At 46.9% G+C, this 26,772-nt stretch overlaps 1 protein-coding gene across 4 annotated transcripts in view; it reads right to left on the bottom strand.

Annotated features, from left to right (window-relative positions):
- The window catches only part of LOC140405405 (signal transducer and activator of transcription 1-like), a 134,507-nt gene that overhangs the window by 58,392 nt on the left and 49,343 nt on the right, over positions 1 to 26,772 (bottom strand). For 2 of the 4 annotated variants that reach the window (XM_072493767.1, XM_072493769.1), the window contains exons 2-4: positions 15,305 to 15,436; positions 9,488 to 9,632; positions 3,855 to 3,953 (exon numbers count right to left, since the gene is read on the bottom strand). In XM_072493767.1, coding sequence (XP_072349868.1) covers positions 3,855 to 3,953; positions 9,488 to 9,632; positions 15,305 to 15,435 — 375 coding nt within the window. In that variant the 5' untranslated portion in view covers position 15,436. Of the gene's footprint in view, positions 1 to 3,854; positions 3,954 to 9,487; positions 9,633 to 15,304; positions 15,440 to 26,772 lie in introns of all 4 variants that reach the window. The other 2 variants (XM_072493768.1, XM_072493770.1) reach the window with 2 other exon arrangements.

Here is a 26,772-nt window from a genome sequence, read left to right as displayed (position 1 = left end):
TTCCTGGACTCCCCTCCGGCCAGAGCACAGGTGACAACCGCATAGAGGATGGTTGTCAACTAAGTGAATACAGACATCCTGAAAACTTGTATTTGACAGGGTGTTCCTCACTTTCTTTTTACCACACAGCACATTTTCTCTGAAGGGGGAGACAGACGAGTACAATAAAACAGGCACCAAGGCATTCAATCTAAGTTGTTCCTCTTTCTCATGGAGTAGGGGTCAGCAGTCATGGATGTAGAGTGTTCTCTATCCTCAAGAACCATTAACTAAACATTTCTTCAAATAAAAACACCCCCATGGAATGCCTCTCAAGAAAAGACCGTCCCCTGGATTATATTTGAACATTAATATTGTGCAACTCTTTCTTTCCAATGAAGTGGGGTTGACATGAAGCAGTGTGATCCCACATGGGTACTGTGTACAACTGTGCACTGGAAGCAACCTCAGTGAAAGCTGTGTACCCTGTCGCCCAAAGTATTGCTCTTACAAACTTGCAGTAGCTACACACAACTCCACAGCAAGAGGTTTCCCCACTGTGGCTTGGAAGTATCAGAGAGCATGAAAAGGCTCCGTGCTGCAGTCACCATCAGTGCTACGGGAAGCTGTCCCGTATGTCATGCGCAGATCATCATGGAACTGATGGCACAGCTATGATTGCAGCCTCCAAGACAGACGAAGATTCCAGATTGCAATGCTCTTTGTATACAAAGGTCCTGGGATAGGAGGTGTACACATCACACCAGAGAGGTCTGTGTACCTGCATGTGAGGTCCCATCATGAAGTGGCACTCCTTATGCAGAGCAAGGGCAGTCTGGGAGTGAACGCACCAGAGGTCCACCTACCCAAACCTGCTGGGTGCCATTCGCATTGCTGCAGCGATTTGCCACTTTAAAGACAAACACCGCAAGAGGAATAATGATGCAAAAAGTACATCAGGAAACCAAAAATATTTTTACAAAACCATCAGTGCGGAAGGTTCAAAATTCTCCCAAAGAGAACAACTTTAAAATGCACGCTACCAGTTTCTGTAGGTCAGCAAGGCCGATGGATTGCAGTAGCTTAGCCTCAAAAAAATGCTTGCTGGAAAAATCTGGCATGTTGAGATTCAGGCCAGTCAGTGGCACCTTATAAATAAAAAATCAGCCATGACATCAAGAGTGGGTAATGCTACAGTGTATACTTACACGCAAAGGAACATGCCTGCCCCCACTGGGAAAAATCACATTTTTGCGTGATTGTTACTGTAATCAGACACAGGGCTGAATTGGAGATCCCGGCAGACCAAGATGACAGTGAAGAACTGCGGTTGTGTTGCTGGGTCCTGATGCAAGGCTGTGGGCAATGCCGTTTGCCCAGGGCAATGCCGTTTGCCCAGGGCAATGAGCATCAATAGCCAGACACACAGTCTGGAAGTGAAACCACTTTGTTGCCAAAGCAGTGCCACTGTGGGTAAGGCTTTTAACGGTGACGTGCATGCAATCAGTAAATGCTCTGTGCTTTGGGGAATACAGCCAGGTGGTAGAAATAGAAGCATTGAGAACAAAAGTAGGGAATTTATACGGAGCCTTTAAAAAGTTCTGCTTAGTTCACAACTGGAGTATCACATCCATTCTTTTTTGTTATTAATTTAGAGTACCCAATTCATTTTTTCCAATTAAGGGGCAATTTAGCGTGGCCAATCCACCTACCCTGCACATCTTTGGGTTGTGGGGGTGAGACGCACGCAAACACGGGGAGAATGTGCAAACTCCACACGGACAGTGACCCCGAGCCGGGATCGAACCTGGGACCTCGGCACCGTGAGGCAGCAGTGCTAACCCATTGCGCCACCGTGCTGCCCAGTATCACATCCATTCTGATCACCGCACTTTAGAAGAATGCAAGGGTCCTTGATAGGGTGCAGAGAAGATTTACCAGATGGGTGGGGGATTTTATCTCTGAGGTTAGGGTTGGCGAAGCCGAGATTGTTCTCCTTGGGAGTAAAGGAGATCGGTGGGGGGGGGGGGGGGGGGGGGGGGGGGGGGGGGGGGAGAGAGAGAGAGAGAGAAACTAGGGACATGGATTTAAAAAGCTTTGGACAAGAGATGCAGGGGGCACAGAAGGAGTTTTGTTTTTAAATGCAGCGAGTGGTAATGGTGTGGAACTTGCTAATCCTATAGGGCTCCGGGGAATCAGTTTGGAGAGTGGGACTGAATGAATTGCTGCACGGATTAGATAGGCGGGTATCCTCCTTCAGTGGCATAAAGGACTTTTTAAACCCTTAAGTGGAGGACTCTTGTCATTCTGCTCATTTTCAATAGGCCAGATAATGTTTACGACCTGCATAATACCACTACAAAGCAGCAGATTTAAACACTTCACACAGATATGCTGCTTTGAAGAATCCATGAGCGTAAAAATGGACGGTCAGCAGCTACTTTGACACGCACTGGAGGACTCCCTATCCAGGAAATGAAAATGGTTTGCAAGGCTTGGTGTAATAATGCCACGGCCTCGGAGGGAAGAGTGCTGTCAGCAGGCAGGGCCATACCCAGCAATGATTACACAGGAGTGGCGGCATAAGGGGAAGTCTTATTCATTGTCCCAGGGTGCAGACCCTGGCAAAGATAGAGATCGAGGAAATAAACAAATCCAGGTCGATCTGGAAAAGTCCGCGCCAATCCCCTTAGCCAATTGAAATGAGTGCAGGAGATCAAGCTTTCCGTGCAAGGCTCATTTAAAAATGGGCAGAGTCGCCGAAGTGCTGTGCAGTATTACGAATCCATTATGAGGATATACTTTCGACAATTTATTTTTAGCATTTGACAAGTCGAGCGGATAGCAGGGCTGCTTTTGTGAAGTAGAATCCCCCATCCAGTCTACTGCTTCCAAATCCAGAATCCCCCAGGGCCCTCTCCTCACCAGGAGGCAAGGGTTTTAACTTGGTTGATCCAGCACAGCCAGCCTGGCTTCCCTTACATTGCCATTATATACAGGCTGAGGAGCATGTGCAAACAGCAGCAAAGCATCTATCTGCAAGTCTGAGAACATGCAGCATGCAAGCACATCGCATGTTGGCAGCTTTATGCAGCATGCAAGCACATCGCATGTTGGCAGCTTGCAGTGTCTTCCTTCTTGTATCAGGGCAAATAAATTGCAACAGTAACACTACACAATTCTCCAGTAAACATCAGAGCATGCTTGTGCATTTCGAATGTGCATTAAACAGTTAATAGAACGCTGTTTCTTCCCGTGATGCTAGCCCAAACAACTGCAGTCTCACCAAGGCAACTTGCAAAGCAACACTATTGAACAAAGCAACGTGTGAACTTGACTTACCTTAGCAACCTACCCAAGGCCACCAAATAATTTTTTCCACCCTCTCCTAGGCGATACAGCATTTACTCTTTCAGGCTGCTCTTCACTGGAGAGTCATCCTCACCGCCAAAATGTCCCACCCGTCTTCTCACAGGACCTCTTCCAGCATCACCTCCAGAGGTGCTTCGTGAAATGCGAGTGGTTTGAACATTTGCGCTTGCAGAGCAGGTCAACTTCAGGGCAAGCAGCAGCCCTTGAAGAACTGCTGGCACAATTGGCCACTGGGTGTACCCAGTACAGTTAACTGGGAGAAGACTTCACATCATAGCATGACAGCTCACTGCACCCAAAGACATACAGAGCACCAAGGAACAACAGCCCTGGTGCCCTTGCACCATATCACTAATGAACAGTTCATAGAACGATCGGTAGAACGGAAAGCTACAGATAGGTGCGTCAGTTCTGGATTTCTGAAGAACCATCAGGAGAACAGATCAGCAAATCAATAAATATATAACCCCATGACTTTCAGTCCTCATTTGCATTCCTCATACCTGCTGATCCTCTACAACAGCGTTTAGTATCTTCCTCTCCTGCTTCAGGCGAGCAGCGACAACCTTTGCCAACAGAACAGGGTCCTCGCCATAACATTCCTAATGAAAGAGAAGCCAAAGCGTTAACATAAACTACCTGGAATACAAGGAGAGGTTCTGTGTTGAATGTGGGTTCAGCCTTTTATCTTACAGCCTATTGTGCCGGTGTCAATTCTTTGAAAAAGCTATCTATTTAATCTACGCTATCCTGCAAATATTTCCTTTCCAAGTACTTATCCAATTCCCTTTTGAAAGTAGTTCCACTGCCCTGTCGGACAACGTGTTCCAAGTCAACTGCACAGATCATTAACCTTTCCTGGATTTGTTTCTAAATTGCAGTTGGGACACAACATTGTTTTTTTTTAGTCATATTTAAAATCGGAACCATTTCTGCTTTTCAGGTTCCTTTAGTTTTCAGGGCTTGTAAGCAAAGAGGAGAGACTTAATGGCACGGGAATAGTGTGACCTGATGTTTTGCTGGTGTGGAGTGGTACAAAACAGCAGGGAAAAAACTTCACTTTCCAACCACATGAACTTCTAAAAATAATGTTTGCAGGGCTCGAGAAAGTTTGAGCTGGATTCAAAAAGGAACTTGCCCATCGTGACAGATGTTCTTAGATACATCATCTATGTGCCTGGACCATACAGGTTTTGTAGGTTTGTGCTAGATATTTAGTTAATTTAAAGATGTGAAACTCCAGGATACTCAAGCATCCATGTTCTTTAATCCAAGATCCAATTAAAGGATCTTAAATTAAAGGACTTGGGAAAATCTTGGATTCATTAAATTAGTTACATTCACCTTATGGGGGCAGCATGGTTGCACAGTGGTTAGCACTGCTGCCTCAGGCGCTGAGGACCCAGGTTTAATCCCGGCCCACTGTCCATGTGGAGTTTGCGCATTCTCCCCGTGTTTGCGTGGGTTTCACCCCCACAACTCAAAGATATGCAGGGTAGGTGGATTGGCCACGCTAAATTGCCCCTTAATTGGAAAAAAAAATAACTGGGCACTTTAAATTTAAAAAAATTCACCTTGTGGTATTGCTAGTTTTAGCTGATTTGTTTGAATGATTTTTGCGAAAAGGAATTGGAGAATTTAATAAATAAATAAATAACCTTTACTGTCACAAGTAGGCTTACATTAACACTGCAATGAAGTTACTGTGAAAATCCCCTCGTCGCCACATTCCGGTGCCTGCTCAGGTACAGAGAGGGAGAATTCTGATTTCTCAGCTGGTACGGGAATTGAACCGGTGTTGCTGGCCTTGCTCTGTATCACAAACCTGCTGCCTAGCCCACTGAGCTAAACCAGATATCAGATTAATCAATACGATACAGTTTCCGATCAGAATAATCAGGAATGTGCGATGAGTGCATGCATTTCTAATTGTAGCCATATTGCCCCATCCTTTCTCCTTTCACGTTACCGAAACAAAGCCCAGGCAACCCATCCTTTGCGCACATAACACTTACTCACGGGTTTGTCTTGCAGAGGCTTGAAGCTTGGAAAAGAGCAGTTCTTAGCGCCAGATAAATCCAAAATGAGGAGAACTTTGTTCGCATTAGCAATTTGAGATCCATACGTGCAACTTAAAGTGTACATGGGAATAAAGTTTCTGGAGCCGTGACCACAACTAGAGCGTTGAGACAAACTGGAATTGCATCACTGATTGCGCCATTTTTTTGATGCAATTGATATTTAAGACTCAGCAGTGGATATTGCATACTGTGCCACAGATCAGGAGGATATTGATTCATGCTATAATTTCCTACACAATGCCCTCCCATGGGGCCTGGCTAGCTCATCATTTGTGCACAGAAGGTAGGAGAGGTAATTCAAGAACATTACTTCAAAGGAAAGCAGATCAGCAAGACCAGAGAACCCAAGTTTATTTTTCACTAACTTACAAACTTCCAAGCTATCACAAAGAATTTGCTCAAATTGCAATGGCCCACCAGATAAACCAGGAGGGCCAAAGACATTAAGGCTTTTAAAATGCAGTCAAATGCTCGAGATGGAAAGCTCCATAGACAATCTCTACAGAGTGCTTTAAACAAATCAGTTCCTTTGAAATGCAATGACTTTTGTTAGCAAATGCCGCAGCCATATTGCGCACAGCAAGATTCAAACAGCAATGAGCAGCTAATATGTTTTGATGGCATCGATTGAAAGAGGAATTCTGACTGGAACACAGGAAGAACTCCTTGTGCTTCAGATAGTGCTGCAAGATTTTTTACATTCACCTAATGGGGGTCTCAATTTAACTCTTTCAAAAGGTGGTACCGTGAAGCACATGGTACTGCATTGAAAGACCAGCCGCAATGACATGCTCAAGCTCTGAAATGAGGTTTTGGGGGGGAAAAAAAAGTTTCTTTTTTGCGCTTCCTTCAGTTACAGACTGGTGACCCAGAAATACATTTCTCCATGAACTTCCAGCTGTGGCTTCCAGAACCACTGTGGGCAAAGCTGAAAACACCAGCATTCTGTCCAAACTGGAACCACCATCAGCCAGTTTAAAATGAACTTTTTAAACCGCAAATCAGGTTTTTCTTCCATCTGATGTAGGCCCCAATGCCAGACACATGATATTGCACTGTAGTCTTTATAGATTTGGTCAAATGCAGCAACAGAACCACGAGCAAATACAATAACTTTGAACAGGACAACACGTGTACCAACGCAGATCATACAACTGGCAAACCATTTCTTTGCGCAAAACGTTCCCATTAGATAGGATTTGGCACAGGATAATGGAAAAAATGGCCTGGTAGAATATAATGCAAGATGTACAAGAAAGCAGATGCATGTTATTTTACAAAGAACGTGTTATTTCAATATTAGATCACAAAGTCGAAACGACATGCAAGCACGATACAATCGCAGTTCCGATGAGATTGTGACTGAAACACATCAGAATGTCAGCTTCCGAGAAGACTGCTGAAATGGAATGAAAACACCCGTTCCTCTCCCACAAAGATTACATCAACAGTCAGCAATATATTTCACAAATATAACATCTGCGGGGAGGGGGAGCTCATAATGGGTTACTCAAGCTTGTTACATCTCTAACATCATCTGAACATTACTGCTTTGTAACAGGCTAGACTGTGGTCATTCTCACACATACATGTGCAGGGTGGGAGTGCAATGATCTGTGCCATGGATTATCATAGATTATCATAGAATTTACAGTGCAGGAGGAGGCCATTCGGCCCAGCGAGTCTGCACCCGCTCTTGGAAAGAGCACCCCACCCAAGATCAACACCTCCACCCTATCCCCATAACCCAGTAACCCCACCCAACACTACGGGCAATTTTGGACACTAAGGGCAATTTATCATGGCCAATCCACCCAACCTAGCAATGGAGTATGGCCAGTTCCCTTGCAACATTGAAATGCACTGGTGGCATGTCACAGCGGAGTCAAACAAAAGCCAAAAACCCACAATCTAAGAGGTAGCTGGATTCACAGGTCGGCGCCACATCGAGGGCCGAAGGGCCTGTACTGCGCTGTAATGTTCTATGTTCTAACCATCTAGCATGGATTCATTCTGGTTCTGCCATCGACATGCACACACCTCTTGTTATCACCAGTATATAATTCTTCTTCTTTGACAAAATACGAAAGAATATCCCTCGGGAACAGACTGTGGGTGGAGTACCATCCTGTGTGGTAGATAGATAGCGATCTGGAAGATCCCAGGTTTTTACACTTACTCATGGCCCTGAACACACTTCAGTGACTCTCCTGCTAAAACACAGGCAGGTGTTGGGGGTGGTGAATGTCATGGGAAGGCAGGCTTGGATTATGTGGGGGTGGAAGAGAAATGAGAACCTCAGAAAAATACTACCATTGAAAAATCCATGACGTCGCTCTTGTTCTGAACTCAAAGTTGGTTCAACATTCACAATATTCAGTTCCTATTTCAGATGGATGGCATTTCCTGTTTCAATAGCAATGAATTAGACTGAAAATTCTCCATTTCCCTATGTACATGTCAGAGGTCAGACAATTTCATTTAAAAAGTGACATTTAGTTTCATGCACTTTGTTACTGTTCTCATCATGGATCCCTTCAGAACCAGGATTCATTTTGTCTCAAGTCTGTTACAAGAGCCCACTTCAAATCGCCTAAACTACCACGTTGATAACAAACTAAAAGGGTCTTCATGTTGTGGCATGTCAGAGGCTGCCTAGATAGAATCTCAGTCCCAGCCTCATGGTTACAAGAGCCCTCTTGTGAAATAATTTTCAGTAGCCTGGGTCCATTTCCTAAATAGAGTCAGAGCTTACAACACAAAAGCACAATTGAACACCAAAACATCAGTTTTAAGGGAGTACAAGGATGGCCATGGAGAATAAAAACAGTTTTTCTTGTTCCTCAAACAGAAGGATATTCGTGCCAAGAAATTAACACTTTCAATGCCAAAAATTCCAAGATTACGTACAGCAGAACTCCCTCTTCTCCAATGTGCCTCCGTCCCAAACTTCCGTTTTCGTAAACGTGTCAATGTAATATTTATCATTTCCCACACTAACCATTCTGTAGCCTCAGAATCTGGCAATATTTGGGACAATATTATACTGCAAACCCACTACCAAAACTAGAATTATCTCCTGGCGATCTCAGCATCCAACTGCTAACAAAGTCTAACAAATTATCTTAGGACTTACAACCATGTTTGCACTTAAACCCTTCCTTCAATTTCCATCCTTTTTCTCTTGAGCTTTGGTTCCGTTTAGCTCCGATGCCATTTAAGTCACCATTCTTGATGGCCAAATGTACAGCAGCTTTGAGGGACTATTCAATCACAGCAAACCTGACCCAGTTCTTGCTGCAACTCCAATTCAGGCCAGAAAATTAGATTCAAAAGCACAAATCTACGCTGAATTGTCTCGTTCTATCCGCAAGACCACATGTACAGCAGAGGATGCCATCAAAATATGCATCTTGCTTCCGAGTGCAGAAGCATAAAATTGAAAACTTCCAACGTCTACTAGAGAGGGAACCATGAAGAGACAGAATCATATCTGGGCTGTCTCCTGACACCTCCCCATCAGCCAGCTGGAGGGTCACTGCTCACAGCCTGGGAGCAGGCCACCTCACATCCAGTTTGCTTGGTTGAAAGAGTCAAGTGCTGGAAAATGGGATGAGAATACTTTGGTGATTTTGTTTGACCAGCACAGGCAGGATGGGCCGAGGGGCCATTTCTGTGCTGCACACCTCGATGACTCTAATGAGATGACAATGTCTCAGCTGTGATGTGCACTTCCAGTCAATATTGGTTACCTAAGTAACCATGCTTGCTATGTAAACCAAGACAAATGGAGGAAACTGAGGCGAGGGGAAGTGCAATCCAGTGTCAATCAACACCTTCAAGGAGAAAGAGGGGCAAATGATGGCCAAATCAGAAAAGAAAAGTACCTGGAAGAAAAAGTACCTTCAGTAGCCAAAAACCTCTATTCTCTAGCACCGTAGATCTAAACAACTTCTCAGTATCATTCTGTTTTCGATGATAAGCAATTACACAGCAGCCAGTTTGAATTATACAGTATGTACACAAGCAGCTATAGAACGCAAGCTGCACAATACCTGCATATTTTGCCTGTATTTCTTGAAGTTGTGCTGACATACAAACTGCTTCTCCTGCATAAAGCGGCTGTATTGATTGTTGATTTGGTCCAACAGATTTTGGTAGTGGATGGTGGCCAGTGAATAATTTGTTATAGCGTCCTCCCTAAGAAATATAATAAAAGAACATGTTTTGTTCCATTTGAAAATTGCATGCACCCACCAACCATGCAGTTTCATTAACTCCAGCAAACTTTGGCTCCGTACTGGTCATGGACCACTCATTGATGAACATACGCAGGTGGAAAAGCAGTTACCTCTGCCAGCATTGCCCCCTTCTGCTGTTCGGGGGCAGCTGGAGGCTAATTGCCCAGTATACCAATATCATGAACCTCAGCCCCATCACTTCATAAAGACAATATGTTGGGAGTTTGACAAGACTATGCTCCACCATCAGAACCGTTTCTCGGGAAGCGAAGAGGATTTTGGCAGGGATTCTCAGATGTCATATCAGAGGTACTGGAAGGGAGGGTGACTCCGAGTTCAGAGGTGGCGATATTTGGACTGTCGGAAGATCCGGGATCCCAGGGGTGGAGAAAGGCCGACGTCTTGGCCTTCGCCTCCCTGGTAGCCTGGAGACGGATTTTGCTGGTATGGAGGGACTCGGAGCCTCCAACGTCCAGGGTGTGGGTCAGTGACATGGCAGGGTTTCTCAGGCGAGAGAAGATTAAGCTCGCCGTAAGGGGTTTAATACAGGGGTTCGCTCGGAGGTGGCGGCCATTCATCGACTTCTTTAAGGAAAACTGACCGTCAGCGGCATAGCAGTGAAGAATAAGGGGCAAAATTCTCCGGAAACGGCGCGATGTCCGCCGACTGGCGCCCAAAACGGCGCCAATCAGACGGGCATCACACCGCCCCAAAGGTGCGGAATGCTCCGCATCTTTGGGGGCCGAGCCCCAACCTTAAGGGGCTAGGTCGGCGCCGGACGAATTTCCGCCCCGCCAGCTGGCGGAAAAGGCCTTTGGTGCCCCGCCAGCTGGCGCGGAAATGACATCTCCGGGCGGCGCATGCGCGGGAGCGTCAGTGGACGGTGACAGCATTCCCGCGCATGCGCAGTGGTGGGAGTCTCTTCTGCCTCTGCCATGGTGGAGACCGTGGCGGAGGCGGAAGGGAAAGAGTGCCCCCACGGCACAGGCCCGCCCGCGGATCGGTGGGCCCCGATTGCGGGCCAGGCCACCGTGGGGGCACCCCCCGGGGCCAGATCGCCCCGCGCCCCCCCCAGGACCCCGGAGCCCGCCCGCGCCGCCTTGTCCCGCCAGTAAGGTAGGTGGTTTAATCTACGCCGGCGGGACAGGCATTTTAGCGGCGGGATTTCGGCCCATCCGGGCCGGAGAATCGTGCGGGGGGGGGGGCGCCAACCGGCGCGGCGCGATTCCCGCCCCCGCCGAATATCCGGTGCCGGAGACTTCGGCAACCGGCGGGGGCAGGATTCACGCCAGCCCCCGGCGATTCTCCGACCCGGCGGGGGGTCGGAGAATTTCGCCCTAAGGGCAGGGAATCTAATATATGGGTAGCTTGGAGTTAGGGCGGGGGGGGAAGCTGGGTATGTTACTGGGGAGTTTTTGAGTGTGTCGGACCGCTCTGTTTAGAATGTTAAAATGTTAAAATTATAAATGCCTCAATAAAATGTTTTAGGGAAAAAAAAGGACTGTTTGACAGAACACTAATAATAAAAATCACTGACGTGAGAATTTGATCTCCACAAATCTGAGTCATCTTCAGTGTGGGAATAAAAAGGGAAAGTTGCCATAGTCCCTGAGGACCATAGGCTGCTCTCCCTTTGAAGGAGTCACCACACCCCAGGCGAGGGGCAAGGAGGACAAGGTTGGGCCTTCATGGATAACCTCAGCTGGTATGGGAATTGAACCCATGCGGTTGACGTTGCTCTGCATCACAATCCAGCCGTGCAGCCAACTGAGCTAACCAACCTCTGTGTAGGTTGTAACTGACGCTCTATTGATATTTCAGCCAAGACTCCATTCTTCACACAACCCAGGAAGTGAGTGATCACAGCAATGACAATAGACAGCCAACGAGGATGGTCACTTGGGTAAAAAGACTTGCGGCATCCACAGCGCTGTACCCCAGTTCAAAACCACACCTGGAGGAGAAGATACAGGGTGGAGGGAGTGGGGAGGAAGGGCAGAAACTTTAAATTCTATTTATTTACTAAATTAAGAAAATAGGGATAATGTGGGGAAAAAATGTGACCAGGCACTTTCAGGCAAATAACCAGTTTTAACTACATTGTCAACAAGTGTGAGGTTAACATAGCACACACAAACAATGACTCATTTACTATTTTTATTAAACGACTAAAGTATTTCTTATATTTATTGCCCATAGGTCTCCCAGGATGATGGGCTGTACTCTGTTTATCAGCTCCAACAACTGCATCCCCATTCTGCTCTTCTGCAAATCACAATCTTTCTACAGAACTATGTGGTTTACAGCGACTGGATCACTTGTTTTGGCTCAGTCATTTGGACATTAATTCTCTAAATGAGTGGATTCCTGTAGCACGTTGTAAACAGATGAGTGTGACTCATTTTGAATAACCTCTGCACCTGCATTTTAAAGTTCCTTTTCGTCATTACAATTTCTAATCAACCATTATATGGACCGGAGTGTAAAGAAAACAACTTAAAGGGCAGCACGGTGGCGCAGTGGTTAGCACTGCTGCCTCACGGCGCTGAGGCCCGGGTTCGATCCCGGCTCTGGGTCACTGTCCATGTGGAGTTTGCACATTCTCCCCGTGTTTGGGTGGGTTTCGCCCCCACAACCCAAAGATGTGCAGGCTAGGTGGATTGGCCGCGATAAATTGTCTCATAATTGGAAAAAATGAATTGGGTACTCTAAATTTATATTTAAAAAATAGAAAACTTAACCTCACACATCTGTTAAAGTTACGTTTACTCGCCAACCAAACATTGGAAAGTGGACAAGAGCCCGTAATTTGTTTCCATCTCTCAGCGGCCTAAACCAGAGCAACCAGCCACGGCTGCTAACTTGCAGAGGCTGCATTCTACCACCTTGCCACTGCTAAATGTCATGTTCTACAATGCAAAATATTTAATACAATTTATTAGCATTCAACACGTTCAGATCAAAGTGTCTTTACAGCCCATTTAACCACAGCCTTGCAAAAGGCCAACCCTACTGTCCATTGTAGCTATTTGATGCTCACGTCAACAGACAGGCAAAACGTCAGCTTGCGCAGTTCAAGGACAGACAACGTGGCACTTCTCCAACTATATTTTTTATAAATTTAGAGCATTCAATTATTATTTTTTCCAATTAAGGGGCAATTTAGCACGGCCAGTCCACCTACCCGGCACATCTTTGGGTTGTGGGGGTGAGACCCACACAGACACGGGGAGAATGTGCAAACTCCACACAGACAGTGACCCAGAGCCAGGATCGAACCTGGGTCCTCAGCAGATGTGGCAGCAGTGCTAACCACTGCGCCATCGTGCCACCCTTCCAAGACTACATTTGGGTGCCTGCCTAGACCCCAAGGTCAACCCTTTGTGGGTTGGAGTTCTGCACGAAGGTCCGAGTGCAATCTAACAACTCAAGTCACATTTAAAAACAAAATGCTGTGCCATTTTACGGAGCGAAGATGTCCGGCAGAGGCAAGAGCAGCAGTGACAGCAAAGTTCGGGCCAGGGTCAAGATGTGGTCATCGTGGGCTGGCCTGCAGCTCCCGGTCGGCCAGGTGCACCGCCTGCTCTGCAAGGGTCACTACGCCGACGAGGTGGGTGCCGGTGCCCCAGTCTACCTGGCCGCTGTGCTGGAGTACCTGACGGTGGGGATCCTGGAGCTGGCCAGTAACGCAGCCCGCGACAACAAGTCATCCTGCATCATCGCCCGGCACCTGCAGCTCGCCATTCGCAATGACGAGGAGCTTGCAGAGTTCCAGATCCTTCACCAGCCAACAGCACCCTCCCTCCACCACCTCGCCTCCTCTTCCACAGAGGAAACCATGAGATGGACATCGAGACAGACTTTATATACAAAAAAGAAATCCCCACTTCATGGCCCTCTCAGAGTCTCCCACATGGACACAGGAAACTCCTGCCATTCTCTATGCTCGTTTTCCCTCCTTTATCTTCTTTCGTTACCAATCGAAACATCGTTTTTAAAAAAATTCTTAAAGGAAAGTTTTCATTCCATTGCTGATTTATTAACTGATAAACACCCCCATCAAAAATCAGGCATGTGGGGTGGGTTTGCTATGAAATTTTGGTTGTTTTTTCAAAAAAAACTTTGTGGGTTTCTTGCCGGTTTTTTGGGGGTTTGTTAAGAGTGGGTTTTTTTTAAATTCCCTTTTGAGTTTACTTTTGTAGTGGGAGGGTTGTGTTGTTCCTGCCTGTGCTTCATTTTTTTCTGTAATCGTCTTCTTTTTGTTTCGCCAAAGACGTTCCAATATTCCCGTGGAGTGCGAGTTAGTTTCCTTTTTGACTTGGGCTTTAAAAGAGGAAAAAACAATTACTGGGCCTGGCTTCAGGCTGGTGCCAACTTCAGCGGGGTTGCTGCAGTCTTCATATGTTGACCGCAGCACCTTCAGGTGGTTCAAGATACGATTCAAAATCTTGTAACAAAACCTGATCAATGTAGCCTGAAGTTCAGCAGCAAATGGGTTATTTGTAACTTCAACTAGAACCGTTCTAAAGTCTTTTTTCTTCTGACAAATGCAGTGCTATCTCAAGTATCCAGCTACACTTGATTTATTCAAAGTTTCCTGTCGAGATTAATGCCCTCTGTTAGTTTACCCATGAGCAAGGGTTTAGATCTCAAACTAGGTGTTACAAACTCGGTTTGTTCTCACTGGAACAACAGAGGTTGAGGGGGCGACCTGATAGAGGTCTACAAAATTATGAGGGGCATAGACAGAGTGGATAGTCAGAGGCTTTTCCCCAGGGTAGAGGGGTCAATTACTAGGGGGCATAGGTTTAAGGTGAGAGGGGCAAGGTTTAGAGTAGATGTACGAGGCAAGTTTTTTACGCAGAGGGTAGTGGGTGCCTGGAACTCGCTACCGGAGGAGGTGGTGGAAGCAGGGACGATAGTGACATTTAAGGGGCATCTTGACAAATATATGAATAGGATGGGAATAGAAGGATACGGACCCCGGAAGTGCAGAAGATTGTAGTTTAGTCGGGCAGCATGGCCGGCACGGGCTTGGAGGGCCGAAGGGCCTGTTCCTGTGCTGTACTTTTCTTTGCTCTTTGTTCTATTTATTCAAGATGAGGGGCATGAATCATTTTGAAAACCAAGTAAGCTGCCTTTTCAAGTGGGTCTATGTAGCTGACATTTTGTCGACTATGTGCGAGTGAATTGTGCAATGATGTTTTGGAAACCTGTTTGAACTGTCTTTAGATACAAGGGTAGTATTCCATTTATAGAAATAAAATTACTTTTCTAGTCTGCTACTAGCCTTGGGTGGGTGAGAAGATTTTAGTCAGTTCAGAATAAAGATGTAAATGGGTACATTTACATTTTTGGGGCAGGAAAAATACAAAATTCTCCCTTTTGGCAAATTTGATTTCTCCACGTCATCCATGGGCAAGACCTCCCTATGGAACGTGTACCAGAACAGAGTCCAGGCAGAGCTAGGCCGGAGACAAAGGAGGGAACAAAATAACAGTCATTCCCCTCCTGTCAGCTTTGTCAAAGATAGTGAAGAGGCATTGGGAGGGGGTACAGCTGAAGTATACAATCACAGGAAAAGCAGGTTCACTTCAATAGAAAATGGTTGCCTCTTCTGATTGAACATACCAGTCTTGAGTTTCGATCCAATGAGAGAGATATTCCCGAACATCCATGGGAAAGCTTTCATTCTGATACAGAGAATCCACCTGTTCCAAGTACTTTGTGTCCAGCTGTTTTACGGTCTCCCACAGGCTCATACTGCTGGGAAAAAAATAATATGTGCATCACCAAGGATTAACATCACTGAATCATAGAAATTGGCAGCACTATCACAATGCCTTCATTTGGCTAATAACAATAATAATTCGGAATAAGGTAAATGAGTTGATGGCGCAAATCACCGTGAATGACTATGATTTTGTGGCCATTACTGAAACATGGTTAAAGGATGGTCACGACTGGGAGTTAAATATCGAGGGTATCAAACTTTTCGGAAGGACAGATTGGATGGTAAGGGAGGTGGTGTAGCTCTGTTATTTAAGGATGACATCCGGGCAATAGTAAGGGATGACATCGGTGCTATGGAGGATAAGGTTGAATCCATTTGGGTGGAAATCAGGAATAGTAAGGCGAAAAAGTCACTGATAGGAGTAATCTATAGGCCACCAAATAGTAACATTACGGTGGGGCAGGCAATAAACAAAGAAATAACTGATGCATGTAGAAATGGTACAGCAGTTATCATGGGGGATTTTAATCTACATGTCGATTGGTTTAACCAGGTCGGTCAAGGCAGCCTTGAGGAGGAGTTTATAGAATGTATCCGCGATAGTTTCCTAGAACAGTACGTAATGGAACCTACGAGGGAACAAGCGGTCCTAGATCTGGTCCTGTGTAATGAGACAGGATTGATTCAGGATTTCATAGTTAGGGATCCTCTCGGAAGGAGCGATCACAATATGGTGGAATTTAAAATACAGATGGAGGGTGAGGAGGTAAAATCAAGCACGAGTGTTTTGTGCTTAAACAAAGGAGATTACAATGGGATGAGAGACGAACTAGCTAAGGTAGACTGGGAGCAAAGACTTTATGGTGAAACAGTTGAGGAACAGTGGAGAACCTTCCAAGTGATTTTTCACAGTGCTCAGCAAAGGTTTATACCAACAAAAAGGAAGGACAGTAGAATGAGGGAAAATCGACCGTGGATATCTAAGGAAATAAGGGGGAGTATCAAATTGAAGGAAAAAGCATACAAAGTGGCAAAGATTAGTGGGAGACTAGAGGACTGGGAAATCTTAGGGGGCAACAGAAAGCTACTAAAAAAAGCTATAAAGAGTAAGATAGATTATGAGAGTAAACTTGCTCAGAATATAAAAACAGATAGTAAAGTTTCTACAAATACATAAAACAAAAAAAGAGTGGCTAAGGTAAATATTGGTCCTTTAGAGGATGAGAATGGAAATTTAATAATGGGAGATGAGGAAATGGCTGAGGAAGGTTCTTTACCCAGAGAGTAGTGGGGCATGAAATGCACTGCCTGTGGAAGTAGTTGAGTCGGAAACATTAGGGACCTTCAAGCAGCTATTGGATAGGTACATGGATTACGGTAGAATGATATAGTGTAGATTAATTTGTTCTTAAGGGCAGCACGGTAGCATTGTGGACAGCACAATTGCTTCACAGCTCCAGGGTCACAAGTTCGATTCCGGCTTGGGTCACTGTCTGTGCGGAGTCTGCACATCCTCCCCGTGTGTGCGTGGGTTTCCTCCGGGTGCTCCGGTTTCCTCCCACAGTCCAAAGATGTGCAGGTTAGGTGGATTGGCCATGATAAATTGCCCTTAGTGTCCAAAATTGCCCTTAGTGTTGGGTGGAGGTGTTGACCTTGGGTAGGGTGCTCTTTCCAAGAGCCGGTGCAGACTCAATGGGCCAAATGGCCTCCTTCTGCACTGTAAATTCAATGATAATCTATGATTAATCTAGAACAAAGGTTCGGCACAACATCGTGGGCCGAAGGGCCGGCTCTGTGCTGTATTTTTCTATGTTCTAACTGAACAGGTTTTTTGGGTCGGTCTTCACAGTGGAAGACACAAATAACATGCCAGTGACTGATGGAAATGAGGCTATGACAGGTGAGGACCTTGAGATGATTGTTATCACCAAGGAGGTAGTGATGGGCAAGCTAATGGGGTTAAAGGTAGACAAGTCTCCTGGACCTGATGGAATGCATCCCAGAGTGGTAAAAGAGATGGCTAGGGAAATTGCAAATGCACTCATGATAATTTACCAAAATTCACTGGACTCTGGGGTGGTCCCTGCGGATTGGAAATTAGCAAACGTGACACCACCGTTTGAAAAAGGAGGTAGGCAGAAAGCGGGTAATTATAGGCCAGTGAGCTTAACTTCAGTAGTAGGGAAGATGCTGGAATCTATCATCAAGGAAGAAATAGCGAGGCATCTGGATGGAAATTGTCCCATTGGGCAGACGCAGCATGGGTTCATAAAGGGCAGGTCGTGCCTAACTAATTTAGTGGAATTTTGAGGACATTACCAGTGCAGTAGATAACGGGGAGCCAATGGATGTGGTATATCTGGATTTCCAGAAAGCCTTTGACAAGGTGCCACACAAAAGGTTGCTGCATAAGATAAAGATGCATGGCATTAAGGGGAAAGTAGTAGCATAGATAGAGGATTGGTTAATTCATAGAAAGCAAAGAGTGGGGATTAATGGGTGTTTCTCTGGTTGGCAATCAGTAGCTAGTTGTGTCCCTCAGGGATCAGTGTTGGGCCCACAACTGTTCACAATTTACATAGATGATTTGGAGTTGGGGACCAAGGGCAATGTGTCCAAGTTTGCAGACGACACTAAGATGAGTGGTAAAGCAAAAAGTGCAGAGGATACTGGAAGTCTGCAGAGGGATTTGGATAGGCTAAGTGAATGGGCTAGGGTCTGGCAGATGGAATACAATGTTGGTAGGAATCCATTTCGGTAGGAATAACAGCAAAAGGGATTATTATTTAAATGATAAAATATTAAAACATGCTGCTGTGCAGAGACCTGGGTGTGCTAGTGCATGAGTCGCAAAAAGTTGGTTTACAGGTGATTAAGATGGCAAATGGAATTTTGTCCTTCATTGCTAGAGGGATGGAGTTTAAGACTAGGGAGGTTATGGTGCAATTGTATAAGGTGTTAGTGAGGCCACACCTGGAGTACTGTGTTCAGTTTTGGTCTCCTTACTTGAGAAAGGACGTACTGGCACTGGAGGGTGTGCGGAGGAGATTCACTAGGCTAATCCCAGAGCTGAAGGGGTTGGATTACGAGGAGAGGTTGAGTAGACTGGGGCTGTACTCGTTGGAATTTAGAAGGATGAGGGGGGGGATCTTATAGAAACATACAAAATTATGAAGGGAATAGATAGGATAGATGCGGGCAGGTTGTTTCCACTGGCGGGTGAAAGCAGAACTAGGGGGCATAGCCTCAAAATAAGGGGAAGTAGATTTAGGACTGAGTTTAGGAGGAACTTCTTCACCCCAAAGGTTTGTGAATCTATGGAATTCCTTGCCCAGTGAAGCAGTAGAGGCTCCTTCATTCAATGTTCTGAAGATAAAGATAGATAGTTTTATGAAGAATAAAGGGATTAAGGGTTCTGGTGTTCGGGCCGGAAAGTGGAGCTGAGTCCACAAAAGATCAGCCATGATCTCATTGAATGATGGAGCAGGCTCGAGGGGCCAGATGGCCGACTCCTGCTCCTAGTTCTTATAATCTTTAGTGTCACAAGTAGGCTTCCATTCACACCGCAATGAAGTTACTATGAAAAGCCCCTAGTCGCCACATTCCGGCGCCTGTTCGGGTCACAGAGGGAGAATTCAGAATGTCCGATTCACCCAACAAGCACGTCTTTGGACTGTGGGAGGAAACCGGAGCACCCGGAGGAAACCCACGCAGACATGGGGAGAACATGCAAACTCCGCACAGAAGTGACCCAGCGGGGAATCGAACCCGGGTCCTTGGCGCTGTGAAGCAACAATGCTAACCTCCGTGCTGCATTTTTATTTGGTCTGGTCAGAATAACCAGACCAGATTAGTGGTCTTAAATGTGTTGATCTGCATTGATACAATTCCATAGATGCTGGGCAGTTACCAGAACATTATTTAAGTAGCTATTTTTCATGGCATTAGTGCCATGAAGCAGTCATACCCAGTGTTAACATAACACAGCTACTACCACACTGCGCCAATGCACTTTCACCCCTGACATCAACGCTGCATGTGTATGACATCTATAGTTCCTCATACTCGGCCTCACTGTGGGCTGAGAGACTGCCAACATACCAAACCAGTTTTGTGCTCAAGAATCAGGTTGGGACTGCCCCAACATGGTCACGTAGATGGCATTATGAAAATGTCCTATGACTTTGAAGTGTCTTTAAATCAAAATCTCAAGTAAAGCAACAAGAATCAATCTGTAGCCCAGCAAGTCAGCACAATTCAAGAGTTTCCTTTCCCTGTATCCGACACCGTCAACATTAATATAAATAATCAAACTTCTTTGTCAAGAGAAACACAGGAACTCTTTCACACAATTACATCTTTTAACTTCCCTAATTGATGAAGGGTCATTGATTGGAAATGTTAACACCGTTTACCTCTCAACAGATGCTGCCTGGCCAGCTGAGTGTTTCAAGCATTTTCTGTTACAGGAAAGGAGTTGTTCGGTAAAACGTACCCGAAACCACCACTCGGAAGATTAAAATCTCAGCCATTTGTGGCAACCACTTTCTTTCGAACAAAATCAGATGCTGTTTCCTGACTTTCAGACTGTTGATGGTCAGTGACTCAACCTGTCATCCAGGGCTTCAAGTTATCCAATGTGGTGACGCCTCTCATAGTTATATAGATAATTGGCACTTGCATGAAAAATAGCTACTTAAATAATGTTCTGGTAACTGCCCAGCATCTATGGAATTGTGTCAATGCAGATCAACACATTTAAGGGCAAGACAATTGGGTAATAATTATTTAAAATGCCAAACCATCATACTGAGTCAATGCATTCCTCTACCACCTGAATATGTAGACAACTCCCACATATTTAAGCTAGCGGATCATTCTGTATGAGCACTTGAGCTTTACCTTCCAACAGCAGACCCAATCTTTCAAATCTTGATATCGGACAACCACTTATCTCGGACTGAGTGCCCGATACCACCTCCCAAAAGACTAATCATTTTCATGAGGTACACATTTGCCGACTTTCTTGGCAACTAATAAATGATATCACTTGCGCATGGCACAATTAAAGTGACATGTCTCAAATTCCTCAAAGCTTTGTTTCTATCTGTCCCCCTTTAAATTAGAAAGGCTAAACAAAGCGGCTGTGTGACGTACACAAGGCACAATGTTTTAAAAATCAGAAACACCAAAGGATCATCGAGCTGAAACATTCACTTGTTTTTTCTCTCTCCTGATCTGCTGAGGGTTCCAAGCATTATGAGGATTGTTTAGTAGATGCGATCCAATTGCAGAATCACCAGTTGTGCCAGGTATGTAGGCCACACATCCCAACAATTGGCAGACTGTATCAAACAGCTAAAGTACTTACTGCACCCAATCGGCCCACACTTGCAAAACTAAAAACACAAGTGTCCAACATTAGACGTGGTTCCATAACTGGGCACGTGCTAATTGCACGGAAACCCAGTTATGCTAGAAGCCACATATATTCACACACAGGCCCCGTCTGCAGACGGAACGAACACATCCCCACTTTGTACCTTATTCTACGAAGTGGAAGCTGAGGGGACAGCCATCCCCTGGTTCATTCCCCTTGACCAAAATCAACCGGCCCAGTTTGAATTGAATTTGAACAAAGCTGGGCAGTTAACTGCTTCAAGCTGCATTCTCCATGACAATGCCTCCACCAATCCGAGTCCACTTGTCAATCATTCAGCAGTCTCTTTAGTATAAATTGTTGTTCTCATTACTCTTTGGTAATTTCTTGCGTGCAAAACGAACAATAGCATGTTCTTTTTTTTCAGCAGTCCTCTATTACCAAATGACTATAGATATATCACTACATCAGGATGGGGAGAGATTTGACGGGGAGAACTTGCAGGTGATGGCATTCCCATGCAGCTGCTGTCCTCATCCTGCCAGGTGAAGGTCCCAGGTTTGGGAATACTGCAGGTTATCCTATACATGGTACGCACAGCGGTCACAGTGCACCGCAGGTCAATGGAGAGGTTGTTTAGGCCATTGGGGGAGGTGCTGACCAAGCAGGCTGCTTTATCCTGTGGAAGGAAATTAGCGGAGCGGTGCCCATCCAGGCGAGTGGCATGTTCCCTATCCCCACTCCTACCTCGAACTATCACACTGCGAAGTGTTGCCATTTTTATGCAAGAACCTTCAGATGTGGGAGCACATGTTATCTTCCTCGCCACGTTTACAAGAGTGGCTCTGGTTGTACATATTATAGGCACACCCTACCCAACAGAAGGCAACACGCGATCTCTATACTAACCAGTTTTTAATATAAACAGCCCCCTGCCAAAACCAGATATTTTTCTAACCCATTAAAAAAAAGTAGCATTTTCATGTCAAGTTAGATTTTCCAGAATCATAGAAGTTTACAGCACGGAAACAGGCCCTTCGGCCCAACCAGTCCATGCCGCCCAGTTTTTACCATTAAGCTAGTCCCAGTTGCCCGCACTTGGCCCATAACCCTCTATACCCATCTTACCCATGTAACTATCTAAATGTTTTTTAAAATACACAATTGTACCCGCCTCTACTACTACCTCTGGCAGCCCATTCCAGACACTCACTACCCTCTGAGTGAAGAAATTGCCCCTCTGGGCCCTTCTGAATCTCTCCCCTCTCACCTTAAACCTATGCCCTCTAGTTTTAGACTCCCCGACCTTTGGGAAAAGATGTTGACTATCTACCTTATCTATGCCCCTCATTATTTTATAGACCTCTATAAGATCACCCCTAAGCCTCCTACGCTCCAGGGAAAAAAGTCCCAGTCTATCCAGCCTCTCCTTATAACTCAAACCATCAAGTCCCGGTAACATCCTAGTAAATCTTTTCTGCACTCTTTCTAGTTTAATAATATCCTCTTATAGGGTGACCAGAACGGCACACAGTATTCCAAGTGTGGCCGTACCAATGTCTTGTACAACTTCAACAAGACGTCCCAACTCCTGTATTCAATGTTCTGACCAATGAAACCAAGCATGCCGAATGCCTTCTTCACCACCCTGTCCACTTGCGACTCCACCTTCAAGGAGCTATGAACCTGTACTCCTAGATCTCTTTGTTCTATAACTCTCCCCAACGCCATACCATCAACTGAGTAGGTCCTGGCCTGATTCGATCTGCCAAAATGCATCACCTCACATTTATCTAAATTAAACTCCATCTGCCATTCGTCGGCCCACTGGCCTAATTGATCAAGAATGAAGAACGAGCAGACGTTAGACGCGTTGAAAGGTCCGACACTGGGACAGGCGCGGTGAAAGGTCCGACACTGGGACAGGCGCGGTGAAAGGTCCGACACTGGGACAGGCGCGGTGAAAGGTCCGACACTGGGACAGGCGCGTTGAAAGGTCCGACACCGGGACAGGCGCGGTGAAAGGTCCGACACCGGGACAGACGCGGTGAAAGGTCCGACACCGGGACAGGCGCGGTGAAAGGTCCGACACTGGGACAGGCGCGGTGAAAGGTCCGACACCGGGACAGGCGCGGTGAAAGGTCCGACACCGGGACAGGCGCGGTGAAAGGTCCGACACCGGGACAGGCGCGGTGAAAGGTCAGACACCGGGACAGACGCGGTGAAAGGTCCGACACCGGGACAGACGCGGTGAAAGGTCAGACACCGGGACAGACGCGGTGAAAGGTCCGACACTGGGACAGGCGCGGTGAAAGGTCCGACACTGGGACAGACGCGGTGAAAGGTCCGACACTGGGACAGGCGCGGTGAAAGGTCAGACACCGGGACAGGCGCGGTGAAAGGTCCGACACCGGGACAGGCGCGGTGAAAGGTCAGACACCGGGACAGACGCGGTGAAAGGTCCGACACCGGGACAGACGCGGTGAAAGGTCAGACACCGGGACAGACGCGGTGAAAGGTCCGACACCGGGACAGACGCGGTGAAAGGTCCGACACCGGGACAGACGCGGTGAAAGGTCAGACACCGGGACAGACGGGGTGAAAGGTCCGACACTGGGACAGGCGCGGTGAAAGGTCTGGCACTAGGAAGTTCCGATAAACAAAGGGACCTTGGTGTGTTTGTCCACAGATCTCTGAACGCAGAAGGGCAGGTTAATAGGGTGGTGAAAAAGGCATAAGGGACACTTGCCTTTATCAATCGAGGCATAGGTTACAAAAGCAGGGAGGTCATGTTGGAGTTGTATCGAACTTTGGTGAGGCCACAGCTGGAGTACTGTGTGCAGTTCTGGTCGCCACGTTATAGGAAGGATGTGATTGGACTGGTGGGGGTGCAGAGGAGATTCACCAGGATGCTGCCTGGGGTGGAACATTTCAGTTATGAAGAGAGGTTGGACAGGCTTGGGTTGTTTTCACTGGAGCAGAGAAGACCGAGGGGCGGCCTGATCGAGGTGGACAGGATTATGAGGGGTGTGGACAGGGGGGGATCGGGAGCAGCTGTTCCCCTTAGTTGGAGGGTCAGTCACGAGGGGGACACAAGTTCAAGGTGAGGGGTGGGAGGTTTAGGGGGGGGGGATTTGAGGAAAAGGTTTTTTCCCCCAGAAGGTGGTGAGGGTCTGGAACGCGCTGCCTGGGAGGGTGGGAGAGGCGGGTTGCCTCACATCCTTTAAAAAGTACCTGGATGAGCATTTGGCATGTTTTTACTTTCAAGGCTATGGGCTGAGTGCTGGCCAATGGGATTAGGTGGACCGGTCAGGGCCTTTCATGCTTCGGTGCAGACTCGATGGGCCGAAGGGGCCTCTTCTGCACTGAGCATTCTGCGATTCTGTAATTAGTCTGCATGAATAAATGGCAAAACTTGAAATAACAAAAATTAAGCAAATGCAGGAAATCTGAATAAAAACAGGAAACCGCAAAGACTCAAGCAGATCAGTCAGGTGTGGAGAGGCGAGGGGAGGGGAGGGTCAACATTTCAGCTGAGCCTTTGCTCTATAGTCACAGCCTGGCCCGGGGGGGGGGGGAAGGTGTCACAGCTAAATCTGATGCGCATTCATCACTGGAAGCCCCAGCTAACTATTTTTCAGTCCCACGCATGCCTTTTGCCAACTAGGGTGGCAGGGATCTACACGCACAGCACGATTTTGCGGACATTCAACACATGGACACTTTATTGCTTCCAGTCAAAAACTTTCTGGCCTGATTATTACGTTGCGTATTAGGAACTCAACATTGTTGTGGACCTCAAACATATTTATACTGCAGATGCTAACTCAGCCTCACTGCTTCCTCAAATGTATTTCCAGCAGCTTTTCCTGTAAACTATTCGAAATGAGAATCGCTTATTGTCACAAGGAGGCTTCGAATGAAGTTACTGTGAAAAGCCCCTAGTCGCCACATTCCGGCGCCTGTTCGGGGAGGCTGGTACGGGAATTGAACCGTGCTGCTGGCCTGCCTTGGTCTGTTTTCAAAGCCAGCGATTTAGCCCAGTGCTAAACCAGCCCCAGTGTACATTAGCAAATGGATGCTGCACTAACATAGAACTCTCCCCTGTCATCAGTAGTGGCTCAGTGGGTAGTATTTTTGCTTCTGTTAGGTTGTGGATTCAAGTTCCACTCCAGAGAGTTGAGACTACCATTCCAGTGTTACACGGTCGACAAGATGTCAAAAACAAGGTCCCATCGGGGACTTCCAGTGGTGACATGTGGAAGGATGTTGCACGTGAGGTAGCCCCTGCCAGAGCCGTTGGTCTTTGGTTCTTTTTACCCGGTTTCCGGGGGCAAAGGGTGGACAGACTCACCCCGTTCGAGAGTTTTTGGTGAAGAAGTCAAAAGGCACAGGAATGAGGCCCTGGTGCCAATAAAGGTGGCAGTGGAAAAGATTTCAGAGACAGTGCAGTCGCATGGCGAGGCGTCGAAGGGGTGGAGGAGACACTGTTGCGACACAGCGATCAGTTGGCCTCGCGAGATGCTGAGCCGCGGAGGGTGGAGGAACAAAATCAGGGCCTGAGAATGAAGGCCTGGAGAATAGGCGGAGACGGCAGAACCTTCGGATCGTGGGGCTGCCCAACAGGGTGGAGGGTCCAAGGCTGACTGAATACTTTGGGTCGATGTTTAGGAAGTTGGTGGGGAGGAGGATCAGGGTCCCCCTCCCCCAAATCGAGCCCACCGGTCACTTCGGGCGAAGCCATGGGGGAAATGAACCACCACGAACAGTGACAGCGTATTTTCACAGCTATCGGTCCGAACGTGAGCCAAGGACAATCGGAGGTGTGGTGGGATGGTGGCAGTATCTCCACCTACCATGACATTGCAGTGGAATTGGCAAGGAGGCAGGCAGCCTTCAACAGGGCGAGGTCAGCACTTCCAAGAGTGGTGTACCCAGCAAGGCCGAGGGTGATGCACAAGGCTGAAGACCATTTTTTCAAAACGGCAGAGGAAGCAGAGGCATTTATCAAAGCTGAAGGACTGACTGGACTTAAGAGGACTTGGTTGGGACAGGTCTGTATGGGGACGTTGTCGTAGTAAGTGTATGTATTTATATTTTTTTGGTCTCCCTTGTTCCCTCTCCTCGCTTTTGTTTGTACAGAGTTGGCGATAATTGCAGGTTTGTTTGGGGGGCTCCTTCCCTTTTATTTGTTTGGATTAAGGGGTGCTGGAAGTTTGGAGGGAGTGTTTGGATGGGGGGGTGGAAGGCAGGGGTGGGGGCATTTTGGATTCGATTGAGGGTCTGGTCTTTGCCTTGGATGTCTTATTTGGGTATGGTGGTGACCTTGCTCGGTGAGCGAGATTGGCTGGTGAACGGGAGAGAGGCTGCGGCTTGCAGGGCCTGTTTAGACAGGTATCGTCGAGTCGAGAAGGTATGAATGGTGATGGGAGGGGGCTGGAGGGGAGAGGTAGCAATTCAAGAGGAAGTGGCTAGGGGAGTTCGGAGATGGGGAGGGGGTTAGAGTGCTGATGGTGACTGGGGGTAGGAAGTGGTCCCATTGGTGGGGTGGGGCAGGTGGCCATCGTGGGTGGGCTCTGGTGGATGGAGGGGTGAGCTTCATGGTGGAAATGTCTGGGTTGAAGGGGGAAGAGACCCCCGATTTGATTGGTTACGTGGAATGTGCGGGGTTCAGGGGTCCCAGTGAAACGTGAGAGTGTTTTCTCTCATTCAAAAAGTTTGAGGCCGACGTGGTGCTTTTGCAGGAGACCAACCTATGGGTAACAGATCACGTCAGGCTCTGTAAGAGTTTGGTCAGCTTGGCCCATTCAGGTTTTGACAGCAGGGCCCAGAATCATGGAATTTACAGTGCAGAAGGAGGCCATTCGGCCCATCGAGTCTGCACTGGCCCTTGGAAAGAGCACCCCACTTAAGCCCACCCCATCCCCGTAACTCAGGTTACCCACCTAACATTTGTGAACACCAAGGACAATTTATCATGGCCAA

This window comes from Scyliorhinus torazame, chromosome X (assembly GCF_047496885.1).
Source record: "Scyliorhinus torazame isolate Kashiwa2021f chromosome X, sScyTor2.1, whole genome shotgun sequence".
Taxonomy (NCBI): Eukaryota; Metazoa; Chordata; class Chondrichthyes; order Carcharhiniformes; family Scyliorhinidae; genus Scyliorhinus; species Scyliorhinus torazame.
The sequence above is the reverse complement of the archived record's forward strand: the minus strand, read 5'-3'. Positions and strand labels throughout refer to the sequence as shown.